At 41.7% G+C, this 20,525-nt stretch overlaps 1 protein-coding gene across 1 annotated transcript in view; it reads right to left on the bottom strand.

Annotated features, from left to right (window-relative positions):
- Positions 1-677: 677 nt before the first annotated feature.
- The window catches only part of HDX (highly divergent homeobox), a 68,388-nt gene continuing 48,540 nt past the window's right edge, over positions 678-20,525 (bottom strand). Inside the window, exons 6-9 of the mRNA XM_036740183.1 lie at positions 20,036-20,115; positions 13,444-13,527; positions 5,764-5,886; positions 678-803 (exon numbers count right to left, since the gene is read on the bottom strand). Of these exons, the coding sequence (XP_036596078.1) occupies positions 678-803; positions 5,764-5,886; positions 13,444-13,527; positions 20,036-20,115 (413 nt within the window). The remainder of the gene's footprint in view (positions 804-5,763; positions 5,887-13,443; positions 13,528-20,035; positions 20,116-20,525) is intronic.

Genomic DNA, 20,525 nt, shown 5'->3' with positions numbered 1-20,525 from the left:
GTAGCAACAATTTACATGACATAATTACAGCTAGTAAGCACTTCTCTAGTTCAATCTCTGACTTAAAGGAAATTTTCACAGGGGTCCAAGAATAATTCCCCACACTCATCCAGGCTCAAACTGGTTTTTCATGTCCACGTTCAATTCTAAGCCTGCTTTCCTGAGTACAAGTGTGTGTGGATTACAAGGAGAGGAGAGGGAGGGAGGCCACAAAAACCAGGCTAGCCAAGTTTGATCGTCTTGACAGGTAGTGTTGAAATACCTTTATTTTTTGTTTTTTGCATTCTTGGTTCCCTGCTCAAAGCTACTGTTCAAAATAAGACTCTTCTACAAAACAAAAGAAAAACAAAATCTCTCCAAAATTAGACATTTAAGTATTTCATGGCTGTACTGCTAAAAATTAAATAAAGCTTTCCCCATAGAGCTTCCTCAGTTTACAAAACCCCCCCAAACCCCAAACACTAAGCTTTGCAATCCCGTGTTTCTTTTCACTCTAAATTGCAGCCATTCTATCATGTCCATCCTTCACAGAATCTGTCTGTTTCCCTCAATTTGTTTTTCCAACTGAAGGGTATCAGGCAACAAAATGCAGTTATCTTGAAATGCACACCTGTTAGGCAGCCCAAAGGCTGCGGCATAGATTGCCCCCCCACCCCGGCCCCTCCCCCCTCCCCAAATCACAAACTGTCGGAGGCATTTTTCTCTGATAAAGAAGACAAACTGAATGAGGTATCATCAGGCTCTGGCGAGGCGTGATGGAAATCCAGCTCTTCTAATTCAGGAGGTAAATCTGACAGCAGGGCCTGGGGCAGAAAAAAAAATCCATTTTTTGGGATTAGTATATGGACAGATTCTCCTAGGTTTATGTTAAAAGTTGCAAGGGTCTCATTTTGATTTGGAGAAAGAATCCTCTGTCTGCATGGTTCTTTGGTGAGAATATAACAAATTCCTTATCTGAAAGGGAAATTTTCATCAACAATTTAATAATTATGAAGCAGGAGACACTGAGGAGCACAGATTATGCAGGAGAGGTACTCTGGACAAAGGGGAAATCAGGAGGGAAGATGAGTAACCATTCTCAAACAAGTACTTTGGAGAGCTTTAGGCATCTCCAGTTCGTCACGACTAGTGCAGCAGGGTCTGATAATCACCATTAAAGAGTTGGAAAATCGTGGGCCTTATTAAACTCTGCCAGTACCAGTTATGCTCTCCATCACTGAGACAATTTCCATTTCATTGCAAGCTATTTGCATATTGGTGTGAGAACAAGTGCTCTTAGCAAAATGGATTGGGACAGAACAAAGCGTTCTAGGCATCCTCTCCTTAAGTCACGACCCAATCCACAGGTGACCCAGCAACCTCCCGGGACATAGCCATATTGGCAAATCCAGATGGCTAAGTGATCCATCTGTACCTATGTGTGGCAAATGAGCTGCCTGGGCAGACCACCAGGGACTCACCTCTGCCATTGGCCAATTGCTTTGGCAGGGTGAACAGAACTGGTGCCTGCCCACTCCAAAGAAATGGTCTTTATTTGGCTGGCTTCTACATGGCCATCTTGCCATTAGGGCTGAGAAATCGAGGGTCCATTTGGCCACTCCCTCAGCTGAAAACAACATGGTAGATTTAAACAATTTCCTGTCCTTAGTCAGAGTCTTGGGTACAGACTAAGGAACGTGAACAAATTAAATAAAGGACATATGTGAAGACACAAGATCTTCTGATGAAATAAGGCAGGATGCATTTCTGTCTTTTAAAAGGTAAAATACATTTTAGCCTACCATGCCAAAGATTGGACATGCTATGCTATGTAACAGAGGGATGGCCAGTCGAGTTACTTTAAGACCTGTGTGGAAATGGGGGTTTCATTAGGGAAGCAGGGCTGCCATTTATTGTGCTCAGTATAAAAGTCTGAACTTCTGGCTGAAATGGAGATTATTGATACAGAAAGGTCATCTCCAAAGTGCTACGTGGCTTCTCAGATGCTGTATCCCAGTAACGGGATGCAGAGGCTTTCATCTCCAGCGTGTTGGTTAACCTCTAACCAAGGTCAGATCTAAGGAAGTCATTACTGGCACTGGCTAGACAGAATCTGTGCGAAATAAACGACTGGACTTAGTTCAATTTGTAATTGCCAAGCATCCTCATTAAGGAAGGCAAACCACTGCAACAGACACTAACGAGACCTTTTGTTAAGATTTTCAGGAGATATAGCAGGGGCCAAAAGGACGTGAGACAACTGCATTATCGAATCTAGGAGTAATAATTTCAAGTCTGGGAAGAGGATTATGTATTTGTTCAACACTGAATTACCCATGGCTGACTAATGTCGGGGTCTTGTGAAGTATGAAGACTTGGGGCTCAGAGGCAACATGTCTCTATTTATATTTATTTATGTATGGGTATGTGTATGTATATAGAAAACAAATCAAACCTAGTGCTGAGGCATAAAGTTGACTAAGAAGTGGTGATTTTCAATGTCTTACTATGACCTTGGATTTTAACATTAACACCCTGGCCAAATCTTTGGGCTACTTTGCTTGTATTGCAGACTTTATTGACTACTGGTCCCCCTTCAATTGCTGTAGGTCTTGGGAATGGAGACAAGTGGAGTCTGACTGAGCTAGCACTGTATCAGTGTCTGCAATGTTGATCTGAGGCCAACATGGGGGTGGAGGGGGCCGGAGGTGTTGGGGAGGTGGCAAACTTTGGGATGGTAATTGCTCTTTACCCTCACTGTAAAGGTGGAGGAATCAAAGTTCAGAGAAGAAAGCTGATTGGATTGGCTAAGATTCTCTCTCTCTCTCTCTCTCTCTCTCTCTCTCTCTCTCTCACACACACACACACACACACACACACACAATATGTAAGTTTCCTTGATGTCTCTTGTTTTGCACATGATATACATTCCTGCTATCCATTCCCCTCCCCTCCCCCCCCCGAACTAAGCAAAACCAGGTAACACAGCTGATTGTATCTGAGAAAGTATGCAACATTTAGTCCCCATAGTCCCCGACCTCTTTACCAAGAAGACAGAAAGCTTTCATCATCTGTATTCAGTAACCGTTTTTTTCTCTTTTCTTTTTAGGTAAGTCTTAGTGATATCTTTTGCTTTTACATCACAATCATTTCAAAATATCTCTCCTCTCCCCACCAGGAACTGAACTATTCCTTGCAATGAAGAAAACTGGCTAAAAACAACCAGTACAATGGCTGTGGCTGACAATGTCTTTAACAGTCTGGGGTAATGTTATGGTGCTCATTGCCATTAAAAACCTAGGTTACCTGCAATCTCCCCTATACCAAGGCTTCTCCAACTTTTTCAGCCCCTGAACATACTGCTGGGGCAAAAGATTTTGGGGCTCACCTACCCTTCCTGTTTCTCTTTGTCACAGCAAAGACAAGCAAAACAAGCCATCAGGATTCATATGAAAGTGATACTGCCTTCAATGACACACTAACAACATTATAGCTGATTTCAAGATTATTAAATGTCAAATTTATTCATTCCTTCCAGTAACAGAACTATAGTCATGTAACAACAGAAATGCTAACAAGCCTTGAGATCAGCCTTTAGGCCACCTGAAGACCATGGCAGACCACACTTGGAGAATCCAATACCAGCCACTGGCCACCAAAAGAGGCAGTTATTCGTTATTCAGGTATCTGCTATCATAGTTGTGTATCATCACCATGTTTCTACACCTCTAACTCCCTACCAGAGAAGAAGGAAAAAGGGAGAAGGCCCAGCTTACTTGAGTTCCTTCTGCTATTGTTGGCAATAATCATCATAATGAAAATAACCTGTTCACACTGATATGGTACTTTATGGCTTGCAAAACACCTTCCATAGTTTGGATCCTCCAACAAGTCCAGGAGGTAGGCATTATTACGAGGTCCATTTTACATATGAGGAAATGACAGCACTGAAAAGTCAGGTGACTTGCCCAGAGTCACAAAGCTAGTGTCTGATGCCTATGTAGTCACCACAGCACAGAATCTGGGCCAAACAAACTTTTGTACTAGCGTTCTTTTCTTTTTCTTTTTAAACTAAAAAGGAATTTGTGTGTTGTTCATGGATTTCAAATGCCACTGGTAATTCCAAATTGACTGCATAATTGAATTCATAGTACTACAGTCTTGGAGTCCAGGACCACATTCCAAAAGCCAGTCCTAGGACTGGGTCAAATTTTGTTCTTTATAATTATTCAAAATATATAATGCCTCTGGGCCCACATTCTAAAGCACTGCAATTAGCCCTTTGAGCCTATACTTTAGATTTCTGAGAATTAAGGGATTGTAGAATCCCACTACATACATTCATTTGAGAGCAATGCACTTGAACCACGTTGGCAGGGGCAATTAACGGTTGATTGAACTGGGGCCGTGGGCAGGTGGAGAGGTGGATGAAGAGTAGCTCAAGTCTCATGAGTGAGTTAACTCTTTGGCCTTGAGCTTCAGAGTTGAGGTTTCCTCTATAATATATAGAAAGGCTTGGATTGCTAGAGTTCAACAGCTACAGAATCTCCTTCTGCATGATGGGTTTGGAGTCAGAGAACTGGGTTCAAAGACACACTCGGCCCCACAATAAGCAAGGCCTCAATCTCATCTGTAAAATGAAGGGGTTGGACGAGGTGGCATCTAAGGGATATTTTCACTCCAGGGCTATGATCATCTGTTCCTCTGGTGTTCTAGGATGGGCCTGAGTGTGGCCCTGCCTTAGGGCAAACTGGCTGAGCTCTTTCAGCCCTAGGATTCCTTATACCTTGAAGGACATTCCCTGAGAAATGCTTCTCTGCCCCTTGAGCCACTAACGTATGTTCTATGTTCTGTCCCAGATTAATGAGACAACATATGGTAACATTTAACTTTTTTTCAGTGGACATGAATTTGTGGAAAATTAATCCTAGCAAGATTAAGAAATTACTAGAAAAACAAAAGGGCAAAAGATCTTCATTTTGACACTCAAAAAATAAGAAAAAATGGTGTGCATTAATTTGGAGATGGCTAAACGTAAGAATGTAATGCTGTAAGAAACAAGAAAGAGGTAGTTTGGTGTAGATGGAGGGCTACGCCTATGGTTGGGAAGACCTAGATTTAAATCTCACTGTTTTATGCTTCTCTCCTTATCCCAAGACATAACACGTGATCTTTTAAATGGAAGAATTGGACATTCTACTGCAATGAAAAAAAGGTGATGATAATGATGGTCACCAGGCATTTCCCAAAATCCTTTGCTATTTATTTTGTGAGCAGTGCTACTGAGTAAAAGGCATACACTTCCATGAACTCCAGCACAGACAAAAGTTAAGTGAGGCCCAGGCCTGGCACCCTCTTCCTCCACAGCCTCTGAATTGGCCAATGCTCCCATGAAATGCATACTGGGGAGTGGCCCAGCCAAGGCCAACCTCTCCCCCTCAGAATATTCTGGGTGGGTTGCCCTTGGCTCTGGATTGCTTTGTTTTTAAGGAAGTCCTGTGATTCCTTCCCAGAAGCAAGGATACTTATTAATCAAATATGCTAGTCTGCCATCTTGTTTTTCCACTAATAGATTGTGCCCAAAGCCTAATGATGGAGTGAAGAAAATTATATTCCTGGGGTGGGTGGTAGGGGGAGGAAGAAGGCAAATCACAGGATAACAGAACTTTCCTCAGTGTAAAACAAGAATGAAGAAGAGATGTGACAAAATATCCAGAAAAGTAGCAGTATGTCCCACTTCTCGTCACGATACACGGCGGCCTTCTAGTCTCCTCTCCAGCTTACCTGCTGTTGTTCTTTATCATCAGCTTTCATGGCTAGTATCAAGCTTCTCACAAATGCTTGGAGTTTAAAGTACTTTTGTTTCTGAATCTCCAGCTCATTTTCCATGAATCTGACTTCTTCATTCTGCAGGCCAAGATAGAAACAGCCCCAATGACATTAGCATACGTGAAAGGTGGAAATTCTAAAATCTATCAAAGCAAAGGGACGAGGGAGAAAATCTAGTTCTAACAGGGGAGAATATAATGAAGCAAGCTAAATTATTCCAGTGCTCAAAGGTTGGCCGTTAATAGAATTGCCATAGAAAACATCCCTCAGGGTAAAGATGATCAAGTCTGAGTTGGCAAGGTCAAAAAATCCTGCCACAAGGTAAGAGAGGAGGAAAAAATCCTCTACAAAACACAAAACAATTCCTTTCTTGGAGAATCCCCCAGAGCCTGATCAGCACATAGATTAGGATTAACAACACACAGACCCCTATTAACTGAGAGCAAGGAGGCCAGGGAGAATCTTACAGCCTCCTTGATAAAATGAGGTGCTGGGAATAGATAAATATGTAACCCTCTCACAAGGTGGCCTGGAAAGCACAATGGAGATTGTGAGGACTGGTTTGGGGGCCTGAGTATAAGCTTGATGCCTGGATCTTCTCATACAACAAACTGGGTCCCCAACTTCTTCTAAGTACTCATATCAGTGGGAAGAAGATGGCTAAGGCTCTCACTGGGAGTCAGGAGCCTTCCATTCTAAATCAGGCCTGTGTGATCTTGGAGCCTCAACTTTTCTCATCTGTATAATGGGCTCCACACCTGCCCTGGTGGAGCAGAGGACCCTGGTTCTAATCCTGTTTCAACCACTTTTGATCTGTGTGACCTTGGCCAAGCCTCTTAATTCAACAAGCATTTATTGATTGAACCCCTCCTATATACCAGGCACTGAAAATACAAAGACAAAAAGGAAACATTTGACCTTTCTCATTTGTAAAAGAAGGGGGTTGGTCTAGATGGCATCTCAAGGCAATTTCCAACTTTTGATTCCACACAGTTGTTGAGATCAAATTAAATAATGGACATCAAGGTGTTTTGGAGAAAAATGAATTAAAAACAGAAGTCGGTGTTTATTTACCAGAGCATAGGCAAGGAAAGCAGTGACAATGCTTATCCTTAGATGATACCATCTTGAAAGAACTGAAAACTTATCGATCCCCAGAACTAGCTCTGAAAAACCTGAAGCTTGGGACAGGACCCCCTCTACCCTCAGAGCAGAGCCCAACTTCAACATAAAGTTAGAAGTCAAAAATAGGCTAAAAAGTGAGCAATCAACAACAAAAAAGAACCTGACCTTAGAAAGTTAACATGGTGACAGGGAAGATCAAGACAGTAACAAAGAAGAAGAAAACAAAGTCAAAATAGCTGCATGCAAAGCTTTAAAGAAAAATGTGAATTGGTGACAGGACCCAAAGGAATTCCTGGAAGAGCTCAAAAAGTATTTAAAAATCAAATAAGAGAGGTAGAGGAAAAAATGAGAAAAGAAATGAGTGATACAAGAAAATTAGGAAAACAGAGTCAAACAGCTTGGTAAAGGAGGCACAAAAAATAATGAAAAAAATAACACCTTAAAAAACAGAATTGGCCAATGGTAAAAGAGGCACAAAAATCCACTGAAGAGTCTTAAGAACTCCTTAAAAAGCAGAACTGGACAAATGGAAAAGGATGTATAAAAGCTCACTGAAGAAAATGGTTCCATAAAAATTAGAACTGGGCAGGTGGAAGCTGATAATTCCATGAGACATGAAGAAATAATAAAACACAATCAAAAGAATGAAAGAATAGAAGAAAATGTGAAATACCTCATTGGAAAAACAGCTGACTTGGAAAAGAGATTGAGGAGAGATAATTTAAGAATTATTGGACTTTCTAAAAGCTATGATCAAAAAAGAGCCTAGACATGATATTTCAAGAAATTGTCAAGGAAAACTGCCCTGATAGCCTAGAACCAGAGGATAAAATAGAAATTGAAAGAATCCACTCATTGCCTTCTGAAAGAGATCCCAAAATGAAAACTCCCAGAAATATTATAGCCAAATTTTAGAGCTCACAGGTCAAGGAAAAATATTGCAAGCAGCAAGAAACAATTCAAATATTGTGGAGCCAAGGCCAGGATAACACAAGATTTAGCAGTTTCTACATTAAAAGAACAGAGGGCTTGGAATGAGATATTCCAGAGAGCAAAGGAGCTAGGATTACAATCAAGAATAACCTGCCCAGCAAGAGTGAGTATAATTCTCCAGGGTAAAAATTGATATTTAATGAAATAGAGGACTTTCAAGCATTCCTCTTGACAAGACCAGAGCTGAAAAGAAAATGTGACTTTCAAATACAAGACTCAAGAGAAGCATATAAAAGTGAACATGAGAGAGAAATCATAAGGGATTCAATAAATTTAAATTGCTTATATTCCTACATGAGAAGATGATACTTGTAACTCCTAAGAACTTTGTCATTGTTAAGGCAGTTAGAAGGAGTATACAGAGACAAAGGGCACAGGAGTGAATTGTCTGTGATGTGATGATTTAAAAAAAAAATAAAATTAAGGGATGAGAAAGAAAGATGCATTGGCAGAAGGCGGAAGGGTAAGGCAGACTGGGGTAAATTATCTCACATAAAAGAAATGTGAAAGGAAGAGCTTTTACAGTGGAGGGAAAGATGGAGCGGGGGTGGGGCAACCAACTTGGTCTTTACTCTCACTGGAATTAGCTCAAAGTGGGAATAATGTACACACTCAGGTATAGAAATCTAGCTTGCCCTATAGGGAAGCAGGAGAGGAGGGGAATAAGATAAAGGCCTCATTTCTTAAGTATAGAGAACTTTGTCAAATTTATAAGAATACATTCCCCAATTGAGAAATGGTCAAAGGATACGAACAGGCAGTTTCCAGAAGGAGAAATCAAAGCTATCTATAGCCATATTTATAAAAAAAAGCTCTAAATGATTAGAGAAATGCAAATTAAAACAACTCTGAGGTATCACCTTATGCCTATCAGATTAGCTAATATGACAGAAAAGGAAAATGAAAAATGTTGAAGGGGATGTGAAAAACTGGGACATAAATGCACTACTGGTGGAGTTGTGAACTGATCCAACCATTCTGGACAGCAATTTGGAACTGTTCCCAAAAGACTATAAAAGTCTGCATCCCCTTTGACCCAGCAATACCACTACTAGGTCTGTAGTCCCAAAGAGATAGAAAACAAAAAGGAAAAGGACCTATATGTACAAAAATACTTATGGAACAATTCAGAATTATGTGCAAAGAGTTATAAAACTGTATATACCATCTGACCCAGCAATATCACTACTGGATCTATCCCAAACAGATTAAAGGAAAAAAGGACTTATTTTTACACAAATATTTCTAGCAGCTCTTTTTGTGGTGGCAAAGAATTGGAAACTGAGAGGATGTCCATCAATTGGGGAATGGCTGGACAAGTTGTGGTGTGTGATGGTGATGGAATACTATTGTGCTATAAGAAATGGTGAGCAGGAGGATTTCAGAAAAATATGCTAAGACTTATATAATCTGATGTGAAGTGAAATGAGCAGAACCAGAAGAACATTGTATACATTAAGAGCAATACTGTAAGGAGGATTAACTGGGAATGACTTAGGTATTCTCAGCAATACAATGACCCAAGACAATTCCAAAGGACTCGTGATGAAAACTACTATTTGCCTCCAGAGAAAGAACCGCTGGAGTGTGAATGCAGCTGGAAGCATACTTTTTAACTTTCTTTATTTTTCTTGTTTTTTTGGTCTCTGTTTTCTCTCACAACTTGACTAATATGTTTTGCACGACTGCACACATATGATCTTATATCCAATTGCTAGCCTTCTGGAGGGGGGGAGGGAAGGGGAGAACATGGAACTCAAAATTTAAAAAAATGAATGTTAATTGTTTTTACTTGTAATTGGAAAAAACATGACATAATTTTTTTTAAATAGTGTTGATTAAGAGCTATATAAAAACATACCAATAATGAGAATTTCTTGGCATTTTGGCTGCCTTATCTGAGGTGGCCAAGGGAAAATCACATCCAATGCACGAAATGTGTTGGCGACACCATTTACCACACTGCCTCTGGAATCTGCCTTTGCAGACAGCTTGACCAGAAATAAATCATCTGTCCAAACGTAGTTCCTTATCAAGAAGCATTTTGTATTGACAAGCAGGGTTACTACAAGCTTCTAGTAGGCCGGCCTCATTTAAGGCCTCCAGCCTTTATTAGTAGTAGTTGTCAAGGCAGCCGTATTAGTAAAGTGCTACCCAGGAAGACTTTTTTCTATAAAGCAGCATTATCTCCCATTCGGTCCTTATGCAGTTCTTTCCTCGCTGCACTCACAATCCATTAGAGATCACTTAGAAAAAATTAATTCGTGCTTACAAAGTTCATAGAGTTATCTTTGCAGATTCAGGTCCCTTATTTTTCAGACAAATTCTAAGGAGTCATGTAGTGTTTTGAAAACATAAACAGCTTTGAAATCATCTTCTAGGCCCTTCTACGGGCTGCTCTTTGCAAATATGTTGACTATTTTCTAGATTATCTATAATTTTTTATGTGTAGCCCGAGTAATTTCCAGGGAATAGGAGGGGCTTATGGGAGGCATTGAAATAAGAGCACCGACTGAGCGGCCCACACCACAAAGAGCTCATTTGTCTTGCTGCTAAATCCACTCAGTTAGATGGAAGCTCTCATCCAACAGGATGACCTATAGGAAGCATTCTAGGATCCTTGCAGAGCAAGGGAGGCAGTTAGTTGCACAGCGGATAGATCGCCTGGGCTTTAAGTCAGGAAGACCTAAGTTCCAATCAGCCTCAGACACTTACTAACTGTGTGACCCTGGGCAAGTCACTTAATATCAATCTGCCTCAGTTTTTTCAACTATAAGATGGGGATAAAAAAGCATCTACGTCCCAGGGGTGTTGTGAGGATCAAATGGATATACTATTTTGAAAGTGCTTAGCAGTGCCTGGCACAGAGTAGCCCCTTCCTTCCTTGCCGACTCCATCATTGAGCCTGCTTACAGCTGCCAAAGTTGAGGTAGTTTTTCTGACCCAGACAATTGGGCCTTAGGGCCTTTGCCCAGCGCCCTGCATCACACAAGGACTTGGTCTTGGCTTGGCACTCCTTCACAATATGGGTTTCCAAAGCTACGACCCAGTCGGAAGCTTCCAAATGTCTACACTCAGTATCAATGGGGAGCAACGAGAGGATATACAAAGAAGGTATTCTTTCCATTTGTAACATGGAATCACAAGAATAACACGTAGATTCAACTCAGTGCTCGAGGGGAAAAAAAACCCAAACCACATCGAGTAATTTATAATTAGCACCAAAAAGAAAAGCTGAATTGATTTCATAGCGACTGGCGTTTGCATCATAGCACTGCAGAGGTTGGGGGCGGAGGGGGGGTGGATCCTTCCCAAGATGACACTCTACTACATAAATCAACGTTGAACTAAAAAAAATCCACTTGTCTGGAGGCACCAAATAACCGTGTGTGTGGGTGTCTGCACGCACAGTGTAATAATTTCTTTTAAGCAGGGTAAAGGTAAAATACACATTATGATCCAATACAGATTAGGCTGTCAAAAACAAAAACAGGCATTGCAATTTTGGGAAGCAAGGCAGCAAGGTGCCTCAATGAAAGGAATTGGCAAACATGCCAATATCAGTTCTGCAATTCTCTGGCTACGCTACATGTACTAGTGTTTTTGAGTTCCAACAAAGTCGTTCATGGGGTTATGGGGGAGGAAGGGAGGACTCAAAAGCCCCTCCTCCCCCCAAGTAACAGTGAAACAGCTCGTTGTTCCTTACAGCACCTGCTACAATGAAAAGGGCCAGGATACTAAATGCCCTTTACAGCCTGGCACAAAAGCTAATTGGCATAGCTGGACTATACAACCTCCTCGGGGCCAGGCCTTCGAACTTCCTCAAGCAGCTCAGAGAGGCCTCACGGAAAGAGGCCTTAGGAAGTGAGCTTACTAAATAAGCCCTGGGCCCATTCCCATCAGCATTGCCAGGGAACCACTTTACAGCTGGACAATGTGGCCCTCTGACCTGGAGTCAGAGATTGTGCAGCTACAGGGAACCTTCAACAGTCTCCATTTCGATCCCCTTTCACAGACAGGGAAGTGGAGGCTAAGAGAGAAGAGATTTGCCCAAGTCATTAATTGGACTGCAAATGCCAATTAATGACAGATGTAGGGCTGACACCTCTGCCAAATGGTGGCTTGTGAGGCTCTGTCAGCTTCCCACTTGGGGTACCCAGGGCTCTGCGTACTGGAGGTGCCTGCTGAATGTTTCCCGACTCACTCAATGCCATGTAAGAGGGACTAGAACATGCTCTTGTTCTCCAGAAGGGCTCACTTGAATGATTCTTAGTGGGAACGACAGCTGTAAGTAAGCACACGATCAGATTGTCCTCCCTGACCTCCTTTGCAAAGATTTCTCAAAAGACAGTTTCCTTCTGTATTTGTGTTCTTCAATATTTGAAAACCTGATGTGTTAGGAACATTTGGAAAACAGAATCTGGCCAATGAAGTAACTAGCAAAACTGAAAAAATTTTGTAGAAAATGCCAGCTGCTGCCTTTTCCAACGAAATGCTCCTCTCAGTTAACATCCCCTGATTTCCCAGCTCTGCTCTAAACACTAAAGGTGCTCAAGGGAAGGAACTTTGGGCCATCAAAAGATAGCCACAGAAGGCCACAAAGCTCTCCCTGGGCAGAGGATTCCAGTTCACCAAGGGATGGTATGAACACCTATGCGGCCAACATATGGACATAAAGACTGATCGCTGATGTCAAAATTTAATCAAAACAAACAAAGTTATGTATGGCATCCTGTCACAACAAGCCATTCAGTTCAGTGACAAGTGACATTAAGAAAAGGTCACCTCTATTCATATTCATTCTGTAGTCTCCTTAGCCATTAAAAATGCTCTGAAGATTCTTTTTTTAATGTCCCATAGAACAGGTAAATTACCATATAAAGAAAATAATTTACTCTTTTGAACAAATTCTATTCCAAGACAAAATTGTGAAAGGCTTTTTGCTACCCCAAAAGGCAGAGAAACAAAAATATCATGGCGCAAGTGGCTCCTATAGCACTCTCATTTGAAAAAGATTCATTTTGACACAAACAGATACGATGAGTAAAAAGAAAAAAAAAGATTGGCATCATGAGGCCCTCCCTCTGTCACCAGTAGTCCTTAACCTTTGGACTCACCAAAGTCTATTTCCCCTGGTTCCCTAATTGGTACCAATGTGGGTTGAGAGAATTGATGAGATACCTTGGGGCACTGAACTTCCCAGAAGAGAGTAGCACAGGTCTGGGGCCAACATGTGCCTTTAATGCCTTGGGATTATCGAGATGCTTAGTTGTTTATAGGTTGCATCCTCCCTACTGGGAGATGAGTTCCTTCTAGGTGGGGACCATATTTTGTTTTGTCTTATTTCCCCAATGGCTGACACACAATGATTTGCACACAGTAGGAGCTTAATAAATACTCATTAGATTGTTTCAGATAGGATAGGATGAGAGTTGGAAATGAAGAATTCAAAATTATATTTACCGAAACCAAATGATATCAATAAAATTAAGATAAAAAACCCCAAATTACTTCTACCTTATAATCCAAGAGAGAACTCATTTGCTCCACTTCTGAATTACTTATCATGTCACTTTCTTCATCATCAATTATTTCTATTTTCTGCAACATAAGGAGAAAAATGCTAATAAATGCATAAGGTTACTACTATTGTACATACCCCTTCCCAGTGTAAGCATATACAATCGATTATGATTGTCTGTGTGGGGATTACCCACTTTGGGTAACTGGAATATGCCCGAAATTCTAGGCTGGTCTCTTTGTACTATGGTGGTCCATTTCCCTGTACCTTTCATGGGTATGTGCCAAAAATAGAAAATCATTTTAACATTAAGAGAATCGTGGAATCTCAGGGTTAGTGGGACCCTTGTGGTTGTCCAATTCCACTGTTCATCCAGTGCGGTGACCCCTCTGTAGCCTCCTCTCTGGCAGGCTCTCCTTGAATACTCTGAGTGCCAGGAAGCTCTATACTTTGGGCCTCCATTTATTAGTCTGTCAAAGGAGGGAAGTTGGCCAAATGATCTGATCTCCAAGGTCCCTCCTAGCTCTATTATATTCTGATACTAAGATTGCCATGTCCCAAGGCAAGCTATTCATTTTTGGACAGCTCTCTTGTTAGAACGCTCTTCATACTACTGTGTCAAAATCTCTCTCCCCCTAACTTCTGCTTAAAAGCAGCAACAATAACAAATCCAAGCCAGCCAGAGGACACTCCAAAGCCAAATATACAGGATTGTTATTATCTGTTCTTTTTGACGATCCATGCCGCTGCTTCTTTCCACTAGGCCAGATAATTGAGAGCTGACTATACAATTGAAAGGGGCTTTTAGGATGCAATGCTGAAAAAATGCCTGATAATTTGTTTCCTTCGGTGGCCAATAATCACCAAACAAAGAGAGGAATAAAAACCAGAGAATACCAGGCTCCGGCATTAAAGTATTTGAACCACAGCATTGCACGCACAATAACGCACTCAATAAATATTTGTTGAATGATTGAATCTGCCTCTTGCCAGAAATCCAAACAGCTGACAAAAAAAATCTAGCCAGGGAGGCAAGTTTGCTAAGAATTGAGATTTCTGGCCTTGGGTTAAACCAAACAAAGGAGTCCTCAGAAATTCTGGGCCAGATCTCTCTCCCTTTAGCACATGAAAAACACAAGTCAAAATGCCCAACAGCCTCCAATTCTCTCAACCCAAACGGAGGACCAAATTAAAGCAAAGCCAGCTCTGGTCACTTAGGCAGCCTTTAAGAAGGAGTACATTAACAGCAATATGTCATAGGCAGAAACCGAGATGAGGCTTCCCACCCAGCAGTATATATGGTGATTAAAAGTCATAGGCAAAGTTCGAAAGATCATATTTGATATATTGCCTATGAGGATACAATACCATTATGGGGCTTGTGACCTGAAGGCTTCTGAGTCAATAGGATGGCTGCAGTGAAATTGCTTTCTACTGCTGCCTGGAGATGAATCTAATGTTTTGTTTTCTGTTATAATCACACTAAACTTGGGGCTTAATCATGGAGGCTCTCATCGGACTTTAGAGCTGGTCCTTTGGGGGTTTTTTTGGTCTGGATTGGGCTCTAGGAAAAGGAACTGGGAAATCTGACCGGTGCCTAACCTGTAGGGAGTGGGCATGGGCCACCCTAGGGATTTCAGCCCACAAATAGACATTCTAAGCTGGGGTAATTTGTCATCCATAAATAATTGGGGGCACTAAAAGGGTACAGGCAGAGGCAAGCAACCTTTGAAAGTTTGGAGTTTGGTCTTTGAAAATCAATTGTTCTTGAAAAATTAGGTGCCTAAGTGACTGTGAGTCATCCCATGCCATGACTTCATTCATTATCTTCAAATGTCTGCTGCAGAGGAGACATAGTGCAGAGAGAGGCAGGCTAGAAAACAAGCATTTCTTTAAGGGGGAAGAGTTTGATATCGGTACAGCCTCCGATTGGCATCTTGCAATGTAATGGAAATCTATAGCATGGCTCTGCTGTTTATGCTGGGGGGAGATTACCCTGTGGAATCTAAGAATGTTATTAACACAATTCATAACAGGGGAAAATCATTACTACTTACCTGAGAAAAAAATACGACTTTCCCTAGAACAAAGCAAAACCATCTTTCCTTTTGTTGCCCCATTAGGGATTGGTGGACATAATATTCAAGTGCTAGCCCCCACCAGCATTGAGACCAGTGAAATCCAATCTGCAACTCTACTCCTTGTCTAGAGATCTGAGTGTTGAGAGTGTGGACGTAATAATAAAAATACTAACGAGGCTGTCCTTTACATAATACTTTTCAGTTTACAGGATGCTCTAACAGGCCTTCTCAGTCAATCCTTCTAATCTTGTCAGATGAACAGTGCAAGAATTTCTTGTCCTCATCTTCGGGGGGAGGAAATGGAAGCTCAGAGATGACACATTTAGAGTGCTAAAGGACCTCAGACATCATCTGATCTCAACCCCTTAATTTCAGAGATGAAGAAACTAAGGGCCAAAGGAGTTAGTTGGCTTGCCCAAGGTCACAAAGCTAGGAAGTGGCAGAGGAGAGATCTGAATCCAAGTCTTCTGACTCCAAAGCCAGCCTCTTTCCACTGTCCAATGCTGCTTCCCTAAAAGAAACTGATTGGTATGTCCAAGGTGGCCCAGCTAGTAATGGCAGGCAGAACTCAAATGAGGACCACTTTGACTCTGTGTTCATCTTAGAAAAGAGGAATAACACTGATACCACAGTCTGTCTCATGGGCTATTATGAGAGAGCACTTTTATAGAATCCCAGGATTTGAGAGTTGGAATGGGCCCATATTTGATGCTATACTGCCATGAGGTCATCCCTGCCCCCCTGCTAGAAGACCTGCCAGGAGGAGAACACTAGAGCTGGCATTTGTATCATGTTTTAAGGTTTGCAAAGCGCTTTACAAATATTATCTTATTTTGACCTCACAACAACCCTGGGAGGTTGGTGCAATTGTTATCCCCATTTTACAGTTGAGAACACTGAGGCAGTCTGAGGTTCAGTGACTTGACCAGGGCCCACATAAGCTAGTAAGTATCTGAGGCACTTTTGAATTCCAGGCTTCTGACTCCAGGCCTAGCATGCTCTCCACTGTACCCACCACTTAGAGACCACCACCTCCTCCCAAGGCACTTTTAGACAGTTCTCGTTGACTAAGTTTTTCCCGACGTCAAGCTTGAATTTACTGCTTTGTACCAGCCAAACTGTGCCTGGTTCTGCTTTCTGGGGCCAAACGAACAAACCTAATCTTTCCTTTCAAATGCTCGAGAAGAGCCATAATTTTCCCAGTCTTCTTTTTCTTTTCCAGAGGAAAAGGACCAAGTCCTTTCAATCTCTTTTTCATAGGTATGACCCAGACTTGAGGCGTTCTGACATCCTGGCTGCCTCTTCTGGAGGCCCTCTAACTTAGCCAGGTCCTTTTTAAACTGGGGCACCAGAAGTGAACATGATACTACCAAAGTGGTAGAACCAGGCAAGAGCAGAAAGGAACCATCACCTCCTGTAAACTTGGCCTCTTGCAGTGTAGGCCCAAGTCACATGAGCTTTTTGGGTTGCCACATCACACAATGCTGACTTCTATCAGGTCTCTAGTCCACTCAAACCCCCAGATCTTTTCCCAAACCAACTGCCATTTAACTATGCCTTCCCCAGGGAGAACAGTTTACTGAACTCAAGTGCAAGACTTGACATTTACCCTTATTGAAGTTCATGTGATATTTAGCTCCTGATCTTGACCTTGTCCTCCAATGCATTGACTCTCCCTCTCCACCCCCTCCAGCTTTGTGGCATCTGCAAATGTGATGAGCAAACCAAAATGCCTCTACCCAAGTCATTGATAGAAAAATTAAACCACACGGATCCTTGGGGCATGTCACTGGATACCTGCCAAACTGACATTGAACCATCAATGACTCTTCTTTGAGTCTAGCCATTCCAAGGTTTCCAAATACATTTAATTGTGTCACTGTCTAGTCCATATCTCTCCATCTTTTTTTCCATAAGAATAACATCGGATACTTTGTTAAATGTTTTGCTAAAATCGAAGTAAACTAGATACTATGTAAATGTGAGCTCTTACTACAAATAAAATGAGGGTGGAGAGGGGCTTTCCAGCAAGGAGGAAAACAACCGAAACAATTTGTTCACACATAGGTCTTACTGTTAACGGCTCAGTGTGAAGCCCCTTTGTGACGTAAAAGCAGAAACTTGGAGAGGATAATGTATGCCCCTGTGTAACCTGGGCACAGGGTAGCTAGGTGGCACAGTGCTTAGAGCACTGGGCTTGGAATCAGGAAGATTTATCTTCCTGAGTTCAAATCCAGCTTCAGATACTTCCTAGCTGTGTGATCTTGGGCAAGTCACTTAACCTTGTTTGCTTCAGTTTCCTCATCTGTAAAACGAGCTGGAGAAGGAAATGGTAAACCACTCCAGTATCTTTGCCAAGAAAACCCCAAATGGGGTCACGGAGAGTTGGACATGACTGAACAGCAACAAAAAAAAAACAACAAAAGGTACTGGAGAAAGCATTTAGGAGATGTGTATAAGCTGTGTGAACACATAACACATAGGACATTCTCAACAATGTGACTGATGTAATTTACAGGGACTGAAAATTCTAAAATGCGAGGAGGGAGACAGAGAGAAGATTCCAAACTTAGTTAGCATGATCTAGGAGGAATTGCTTGACTCTCTGGCAATTTCAAGCATATGTGTATGTGTATATGTTTATGTGTGTGGGAGTGACCCTGTCCCATCCAGGATAACACTATAAGTCAGGAGGACTATTTAGGTCTCTTGGTAAAGTGGAGGTCAACCAGCAAGGAAAAGGAACTGGACTTGATTGTTTAGACTAAAGTATGAGTTCTTTACATTTTCTGTTAGGTTAAATAAAACGTGTTCCATGTATGATGTGTTGCTAGCCTGAGCACTTGACTGGGAGCTAAAGTGCATTTGTCTTTTTTGCAAAGACCAAGGCAAGAGACAAATTCTGACATTCCCAAGGGAAACTGGGGGAATACATGAGTTTTTATTAAATAGAGGTCACCAAGCTTGAACCCGGTCCATTTTAGCCTTGAGTTGTGGAAATGAGCAACATACTATTATTATCCATTGTAACATTCTAATGGTGGAAATCCACAAATGGGGATCAGGGTGAGTCTAGGGAGCAATGTCACGTACATTAGAAAATCAGCCTCAGGAGCCATATTTTTAAAGGTTGAGCACAAACACCAAATGCTGATTTAATGGAACCAAAGCAAATGCACAGGGCTTTTTTCTAATGTGCCTTAGCTTAAAGTTAGCCCTGGAATCTGAATCAATCAATCAATCAATATTTATTAAGTGCCAGTCACTGTGCTAAGTGCCGAATGTCTCGATAGCATCTAGAGAGAAGGAGATATCATTAGAACAATGTTAACACTCTTGCCTAGGACAAGGTTTGGGCAAACTATGCCCCACGAGCCTGCCATTTATGGGGTGTCATACTCTGGCAAATCACAACTTTTCTGAGCCTTGGTTTCTTGACCTATAAGATGGGAATACTAATATTTAAACAACTTGATAGGGTCACCGTGACAACTGAATTAGATAATGTGTGTGCTGTGCTTTGGAGCTATAAGGCACCAATGTAAATGTGTTCTTCTTATTCTGAGTTTAAGGTATAGGATGGCATAGTGGATAGTGGGCTGGTCTTGGAGCTCACAAGACTTAGGTTCAAGTTCATCCTCTGACATACTCTGACTATGTGACTCTGGGCAATCACTGACACATTCAGTATTCTCTAAGGCTCTAACTCATGGAGGAATCAAAGAGCTTCATTGGTGGGAAGCATTCCCACACCAGCAATTCTTCATCCCAGTGAAATCCCAGCTCTGAATCTTCCTCTCTTTCTCACCTCCTTTCCCCAACAACAACAACAAAGACTCTTTTATACACACACACGCACACACACACACACACATACACACACACACACGCACACATATATACACATATACATATATATATAGATACATATATATTTCAAAAGCTGGTTCAATTCATATGTACATACACGTACACAGACTCTGTCTTGTTCATCTGCCTTCAATGCTTTTTTTCACAATTTCAAACTTTACTGGGTTGTTAAAGGGGTCCTGCTTCCCTTGGAAAGATGAGAAAGTTCCAAATACGCCAAAACGCTGAAGCTACCCTAAGAACTGATATCAGATTCAAAGAGGCAGAGGTGTGGTCTGCAAGGGAAAACTCCAAGCCAGGAAGGCCTGAATACGAGTCCGAGCACTAACAGTGGCTTCCTTCATGTTCTTGGGCTTAATTCCGTTTTAATCCTACCATCTGTCCAAAGAGGAGAATTCTGCTGCTTTCCAAGGGTGCTGAAGAAAAACGATTTCTTAGGTGTAAAATGCTGTATGAATACCAAGCATTCATTAGCTATTTACATTTGTGACTCTCTGAAAAGAATAATTTCCGGGACAGAAATGACAACATAAAAAAACTTCCCTTTCTAACAATGCTGACATTGTCACTGACTGGAAATGCCTCTCCTTTTATGAGCCTGTCACTTGGTTCCAAGGGCATTTCAAAGCGTACATACCACATTGTCTGTGGACACTGTGCTGGGGTCTTCTTCCTTGTGCCTACTTGCTTCATTTGGAACTGCTTCACTGGGCTCTTCTATGGAAATAAAAAAAAAACCCACCATTGGTTATATTCTCCAAGTTTCATTCATGATATTCCTGCAGGGTGACATACATTGCCTGCATCCTGAGAAAAGCACTTTGAGAGACATGGCCAGTGAGCAACACACAGGCCCAAGTCAGGGATAAGAGTGCTGACCCGAAGGAAGTCACATAGATACTGCTCAGGCTTTCATTTTCCCCTCTTCAAAAAAAAGGGACAGCAAAAATTCCGAAGTTTCTGGAGCATCGTGGCCTGGGGATTTGGCCAACATTTTCAAGGCCTTTGGTTTCATCAGGTGGGGCTAGCTTTCCACCAGCCATTTGTTCTCCAACAGACATTCACCTATTGTTTCTTAAGGCGGAACTAAACCACGGGAATTATTTATCTAGCACTTGCATAAGAAT

The sequence above is a fragment of the Trichosurus vulpecula genome, chromosome X (genome assembly GCF_011100635.1).
Source record: "Trichosurus vulpecula isolate mTriVul1 chromosome X, mTriVul1.pri, whole genome shotgun sequence".
Taxonomy (NCBI): Eukaryota; Metazoa; Chordata; class Mammalia; order Diprotodontia; family Phalangeridae; genus Trichosurus; species Trichosurus vulpecula.
The sequence above is the reverse complement of the archived record's forward strand: the minus strand, read 5'-3'. Positions and strand labels throughout refer to the sequence as shown.